At 49.0% G+C, this 7137-nt stretch overlaps 1 protein-coding gene across 1 annotated transcript; it reads left to right on the top strand.

Annotated features, from left to right (window-relative positions):
* The first annotated feature begins 1273 nt into the window (after window positions 1–1273).
* Window positions 1274–5488, top strand: LOC120022006 (cell surface glycoprotein 1-like). Its single transcript, XM_038965807.1, has 4 exons — window positions 1274–2605; window positions 2666–3508; window positions 4163–4537; window positions 4769–5488. The coding sequence occupies exons 1-4, from the start codon at window positions 1274–1276 to the stop codon at window positions 5486–5488; spliced, it is 3270 nt and encodes a 1089-aa protein (XP_038821735.1).
* Window positions 5489–7137: the final 1649 nt, after the last annotated feature.

Below are 7137 nucleotides of genomic sequence, written 5' to 3'. Positions count from 1 at the left end.
TAGTATGTAGTCATTGTTTTACAGTAAAGGAGTTTAGTATGTAGTCATTGTTTTACAGTAAAGGAGTTTAGTATGTAGTCATTGTTTTACAGTAAAGGAGTTTAGTATGTAGTCATTGTTTTGCAGTAAAGGAGTTTATTATTTTGTCATTGTTATACAGTAAAGGAGTTTAGTATGTAGTCATTGTTTTACAGTAAAGGAGTTTAGTATTTAGTCATTATTATACAGTAAAGCACTTTAATATGTAGTCATTGTTATACAATAAAATAGATGTGTATTTCCATATCCACTCTTTCCTTTCCCCAGACTGGCTTCATTGGGAATACTACAACCATGGGCTTCCCTCTGTGCCTCTGTCTTCTCTCTTTGTAAGTAAGAGTTATCTGCTTCAATACTCTTTTTTTTGTCACATGGAGTTCGCCATAAAAAGGAAAATGACATTATCATAATATTAATGTAGGTTGATAGAAGATTGACTTTATGTCTCTTCACTTTCAGGATTTTCACAACTGCTTGTGGTTCAGGTTTTAGTGACGACACAGCGCTTCATGAAAACTCTTATAAGGAAAAGTGGATGGCGTCGATACCTGATGACCACCTCCTTTCAGCTGTTACTATTCCAGGAACTCACGAGAGCCTAACTTTGTATGGTGGAACTCTTATACAGTGTCAGGCTTGGACCTTGGAGAACCAGCTGAAAGCAGGATTGCGGTACTTTGATTTACGTATAGAGGCCAGTATTTTCCACAACACCCTTGATGTCATGGATGGGCATATAAAACATACCAAGTTCCATGATGTGCTAAACATTCTGTGGGAGTTCTTGGGCAAACATGACAGTGAGACTGTACTTTTGAGAGTGACACTGCAAGGGATGAGTATCTGGAATGCTGGAGAATCTATCAAGGATTTGATTAAGAAATCCAAAGATAATGTATGGACAAAGACGTTGGTCCCCCACATGCGAGACGCGAGAAGGAAGATCGTCTTTGTGCAGAGTACCAATTTCAATGTCGGAACCCTTAACCATAACACTTTCGTCACTTACGACGGATGGTTCAAAAACATTGAAAACAAGATGAAAACGATCACAAAACATCTGAAAGAAGCTCAAAAGAATTGTGCTCATACAATTTCCTTGACTGACACCTCCACCACAGGCTTTTTCAAAGGCCCTAAAACTGTGGCCAGAGTGGTTAATGATCAGCTCAATAAGCTCTTAGGTAAACTAAAGACAGGCTCTGATAAACCAAACTGCTTGGGGGTAATCAGCATGGACTTCCCCAGTCCGGACCTCATCCAGAACATCATTGAGGTAAATAGACAACCAGGGAGCGGTTCATCTGATCACCTAGTAGAGCCTGAACCAGAGCCTGAACCAGCAGAGCCTGAACCAGCAGAACTTGAACCAGAGTCTGAACCAGTAGTACCTGAAGAGCCTGAACCAGTAGAGCCTGAACCAGTAGAGCCTGGACTAGTAGATCCTGAACCTGCAAAGCCTGAAGCAGCAGAGCCAGAACCACTAGAGCCTGAATCAGCAGAGCCTGAACCAGCAGATCCTGAACCTGCAGAGCCTGAACCAGCAGCGCCTGAAGAATCTGAATCAGCAGAGCCTGAGCCAGTAGAAGAGCCTGAACCAGTAGAGACTGAACCTTCAGGGGAGACTGAACCAGTACAGCCAGAACCAGCAGAGCCTGAACCATCAGAGCCTGGGGAGCCTGAACCAGCAGAGCCTGAAACGGTAGAGCCAGAACCAGTAGAGTCTGAACCAGCAGCTCCGGAAGAACCTGAATCAGCAGAGCCTGAGACAGTAGCAGAGCCTGAACCTGTAGAACCTGAACCTTCAGGGAAGCCTGAACGAGTAGAGCCTGAACCATCAGAGCCTGAACGAGCAGAGCCTGAACTGGCAGAACCTGAACCAGTAGAGTCTGAACCAGCAGCACCGGAAGAACCTGAACCAGCAGAGTCTGAGCCAGTTGAAGAGCCTGAACCAGCAGAGCCTAAACTGGTAGAGACTGAACCAGCAGCACCGGAAGAACCTGAATCAGCAGAGCCTGATCCGGCAGCAGAGCCTGAACCAGTAGTGTCTGAACCTTCAGGGAAGACTGAACCAGTAGAGCCTGAACCAGCAGAGCCTGAACCAGTAGAGCCTGAACCATCAGGGGAGCCTGAACGAGCAGAGCCTGAACCCGCAGAGTCTGAACCCACAGAGCCTGAACCAGCAGAGAGAGAATCAGCAGAGCATGAAGAATCTGAACTAGCAGGGCCTGAACCAGCAGAGCCTGAAGAGCCTGAACCAGCAAAGCCTGAGCCAGTAGAAGAGCCTGAACCAGCAGAGCCTGAAGCAGTAGAGCCTGAAGCAGTAAAGCCGGAACCAGCAGATGAAGAACCAGTAGAGCCTGAACCTTCAGGTGAGCCTGAACCATCAGAGCCTGCACCCGCAACGCCTGAAGAACCTAAACCACCAGAACCAGAAGAGCCTGAACCAGCAGAGCCTGAACCATCAGGGGAGCCTGAACGAGTAGAGCCTGAATCAGCAGAGCCTGAACCTGCACATCCTGAACCCACAAAGCCTGAACCAGCAGAACCTGAACCAGCAGAGAGAGTACCAGCAGAGCATGAAAAAACTGAATTAGCAAGGCCTGAACCAGCAGAGCCTGAAGAGCCTGAACCAGCAGAGCCTGAGCCAGTAAAAGAGCCTGAACCATTAGAGCCTGAACAAGCAGAGCCTGAGCCTACTCAGCCTGAACCAGCAGAGCCTGAAGCAGCAGATCCTGAACCAGCAAAGGCAGAACAACTAGCAGAGCATGAAGAACCTAAACCAGCAGATAGTGGTGTGCCTGAACCAGCAGAGCCTGAGCCAGTAGAGCCTGCACCCGCAGATTCTGAACCAGCAGATCCTGAAGCAGCAGACCCTGAACCAGCAGAACCTGAACCAGCAGAGTCTGAACCAGCAGAGCCTGAACCAGGAGCGCCTGAACCAGCAGAGCCTGAACCAGTAGAGTCTGAACATTCAGGGAAGACAGAACCAGCAGAGCCTGATCCTGCACAGCCTGAACTCACAAAGCCTGAGCCAGCAGAACCTGAATCAGCAGAGAGAGAACCAGCGGAGCATGAAGAAACAGAACTAGCAGGGCCTGAACCAGCAGAGCCTGGAGAGCCTGAACCAGCAGAGCCTGAGCTAGTAGAAGAGCCTGAACCATTAGAGCTTGAACCAGCAGAGCCTGAGCCTACAGAGCCTAAACCAGCAGAGCCTGAAGCAGCAGAGACAGAACAACTAGCAGAGCATGAAGAACCCAAACCAGCAGAACCTGGGCCTGCAGAACCTGAACCAGCTGAGCCTGAACCCGCAGAACCTAAACTATTAGAGCCTGAACCAGCAGAGCCTGAGCCAGTAGAGCCTGCACACGCAGATTCTGAACCAGCAGAGCCTGAAGCAGCAGATCCTGAACTAGCAGAGTCTGGGGAGCCTGAACCAGCAGAGCCTGAACCAGCAGAACCTGAACCAGTAGAGCCTCCTGAACCAGAAGAGCCTGAACCAGGAGAGTCTGGACCAGCAGCACCGGAAGAACCTGATCCAGCAGAGCCTGAGCCAGTAGAAGAGCCTGAACCAGCAGAGCCTGAACCAGTAGAGCCGGAACCTTCAGGAGAGTCTGAGCTAGTAGAGCCTGAAACAGAAGCGCCTGAACCAGCAGAGCCTGAGCCAGTAGAGCCTGCACACGCAGATTCTGAACCAGCAGAGCCTGGAGCAGCAGATCCTGAAATAGCAGAGCCTGGGGAGCCTGAACCAACAGAGCCTGAACCAGCAGAACCTGAACCAGTAGAGCCTGAACCAGGAGAGCCTGAACCAGTAGAGTCTGAACCAGCAGCACCGGAAGAATCTGATCCAGCAGAGCCTGAGCCAGTGGAAAAGCCTGAAACAGCAGAGCCTGAACCGGTAGAGCCTGAACCAGTAGAGTCTGAACATTCAGGGAAGACAGAACCAGCAGAGCCTGATACTGCACAGCCTGAACCCACAAAGCCTGAGCCAGCAGAACCTGAACCACCAGAGAGAGAACCAGCAGAGCATGAAGAAACAGAACTAGCAGGGCCTGAACCAGCAGAGCTTGGAGAGCCTGAACCAGCAGAGCCTGAGCTAGTAGAAGAGCCTGAACAATTAGAGCCTGAACCAGCAGAGCCTAAGCCTACAGAGCCTGAGCCTACAGAGCCTGAACCAGCAGAGCCTGAAGCAGCAGAGACAGAACAACTAGCAGAGCATGAAGAACCTAAACCAGCAGAACCTGGGCCTGCAGAACCTGAACCAGCTGAGCCTGAACCCGCAGAACCTAAACTATTAGAGCCTGAACCAGCAGAGCCTGAGCCAGTAGAGCCTGCACCCGCAGATTCTGAACCAGCAGAGCCTGAAGCAGCAGATCCTGAACTAGCAGAGCCTGGGGAGCCTGAACCAGCAGAGCCTGAACCAGCAGAACCTGAACCAGGAGAGCCTGAACCGGTAGAGCCTGAACCAGAAGAGCCTGAACCAGAAGAGCCTGAACTGGTAGAGCCTGAACCAGGAGAGTCTGGACCAGCAGCACCAGACGAACCTGATCCAGCAGAGCCTGAGCCAGTAGAAGAGCCTGAACCAGTAGAGCCGGAACCTTCAGGAGAGTCTGAGCAAGTAGAGCCTGAAACAGAAGCGCCTGAAACAGCAGAGCATGAGCCAGTAGAGCCTGCACACGCAGATTCTGAACCAGCAGAGCCTGAAGTAGCAGATCCTGAAATAGCAGAGCCTGGGGAGCCTGAACCAGCAGAGCCTGAACCAGCAGAACCTGAACCTGTAGAGCCTGAACCAGGAGAGCCTGAACCAGTAGAGTCTGAACCTGTAGAGCCTGAACCAGGAGAGCCTGAACCATCAGAACCTGAACCTGTAGAGCCTGAACCAGGAGAGCCTGAACCAGAAGAGCCTGAACTGGTAGAGCCTGAACCAGGAGAGTCTGGACCAGCAGCACCGGAAGAACCTGATCCAGCAGAGCCTGAGCCAGTAGAAGAGCCTGAACCAGCAGAGCCTGAACCAGTAGAGCCGGAACCTTCAGGAGAGTCTGAGCTAGTAGAGCCTGAAACAGAAGAGCCTGAACCAGCAGAAACTGAACCCGCAGTACCTGAACCAGTCGAGCCTGAACCAACAGAGCCTGAGCCATCAGTGCCTGCACCCGCAGATTCTGAACCAGTAGAGCCTCAACCAACAGAGCCTGAGCCAGCAATGCCTAATTCAGCAGAGTCGGAACCAGCAGAGTCTGAACTAGTAGAGCCTGAACCAGTTGAGCCTGAACCAACAGAGCCTGAGCCATCAGAGCCTGCATCCGCAGATTCTGAACCAGTAGAGCCTGAACCAGCAGAGCCTGAGCCAGCAATGCCTAATTCCGCAGAGTCTGAACCAGCAGAGCCTGAACTAGCAGAGCCTGAACCAGCAAAGCCGGAACCATCAGATAATGACCCGGGCAGAGCCTGATCCAGTAGAGCCTGAACCTTCAGGGGAGCCTGAACCAGTAGAACCTGAACCAACAGAGCCTTGGGAGCCTGAACCTCCAGAGGATCCTGAAGAACCTAAGGAAAAACCTAGGAAGAAGAAGAAGAAATGTCATAAGAAACATAAGACTAACATATAAGTATTAACATACAATTCAGTTATTGTCCAATGAAACTCAGACCTGTGCCCAAACCCCCCAAAAATATATACAATGTAAAATCTTCCAAACATTTATTTGTCTAGACTTCCATTGTGTTCTGAGGCCATAGTAAGAGGCAGCTAAATAGAGTGTAGTTGATGTGTTGTGAGAAGAGAGTTCCACACTTCTAATACAGTTTGAAACAATATACAGCAGAGGTGTCAAACTCATTCCACAGAGGGCCTAGAGTCTGCAGCTTAGACAACCAGTGGAGGGGAGTTCCTTACTAATGTTTGACCTTATTATATCAATTAAGTACAAGGGGGAAGCAAAAACCCGCAGACACTCGGCCGTCCGTGGAACGAGTTTGACACGTGATATACAATATATCTGGTTCTTCTTTATGTACATTACAATTACGGTTGGCTCTCTTCTTCAATATTACATGTACATTTCACCTCAATAACATTTGAAATAAAGATTAAACCAATACATTTATCTGCTCTTCCTTCATGTACATCTGCATCAACTGAACCGACTAGGCTAGAGCGAGAGCTAGAGTTGCTTGAGTGAGAGTGTGAGAAGCAACCAGTAAACGTGAGTTCCCCCTCTGCTGGCAGCAACACTGTCATTCCAATACACAGTCTGATGGTTTGAGTACAATTGCATGTTTAATAGAGAAGACAAATGTTACACTGCCTTGCAGTTGAAGACGTGATGGTTACTGGTAAATTAACACATCTGCACTTGGGACTCTTTGATGATTTGTATCTATATCCACTGTAAAACGAGTCCTATATCGACATAACCTGAAAGGCCGCTCAGCAAGGAAGAAGCCACTGCTCCAAAACCGCAATAAAAAAGCCAGTCTATGGTTTGCAACTGCACATGGGGACAAAGATCGTACTTTTTGGAGAAATGTCCTGGTCTGATGAAACAAAAATAGAACTGTTTGGCCATAATGACCATTGTTATTGTTGGAAGAAAAAGGGGGGGCTTGCAAGCCGAAGAACACCATCCCAACCGTGAAGCACGGGGGTGGCTGCATCATGTTGTGGGGGTGCTTGGTTGCAGGAGGGACTGGTGCACTTCACAAAATAGATGGCATCATGAGGCAGGGAAAATTATGTGGATATATTGAAGCAACATCTCAAGACATCAGTCAGGAAGTTAACACTTGGTTGCAAATGGGTCTTCCAAATGGACAATGACCCCAAGCATACTTCCAAAGTTGTGGAAAAATGGCTTAAGGACAACAAAGTCAAGGTATAGGCGTGGCCATTACAAAGCCCTGACTTCAATCCTATAGTAAATTTGTGGGCAGAACTGAAAAAGCTTGTATGAGCAAGGAGGCCTACAAACCTGACTCAGTTACACAGTTTTGTCAGGAGGAATGGGCCAAAAATCACCCAACTTATTGTGGGTAGCTTGTGGAAGGCTGCATGGAATGTTTGACCCAAGTTCAACGATTTAAAGGCAATGCTACCAAATA

Source organism: Salvelinus namaycush, chromosome 27 (assembly GCF_016432855.1).
Source record: "Salvelinus namaycush isolate Seneca chromosome 27, SaNama_1.0, whole genome shotgun sequence".
NCBI classification, from domain to species: domain Eukaryota; kingdom Metazoa; phylum Chordata; class Actinopteri; order Salmoniformes; family Salmonidae; genus Salvelinus; species Salvelinus namaycush.
The sequence above is the reverse complement of the archived record's forward strand: the minus strand, read 5'-3'. Positions and strand labels throughout refer to the sequence as shown.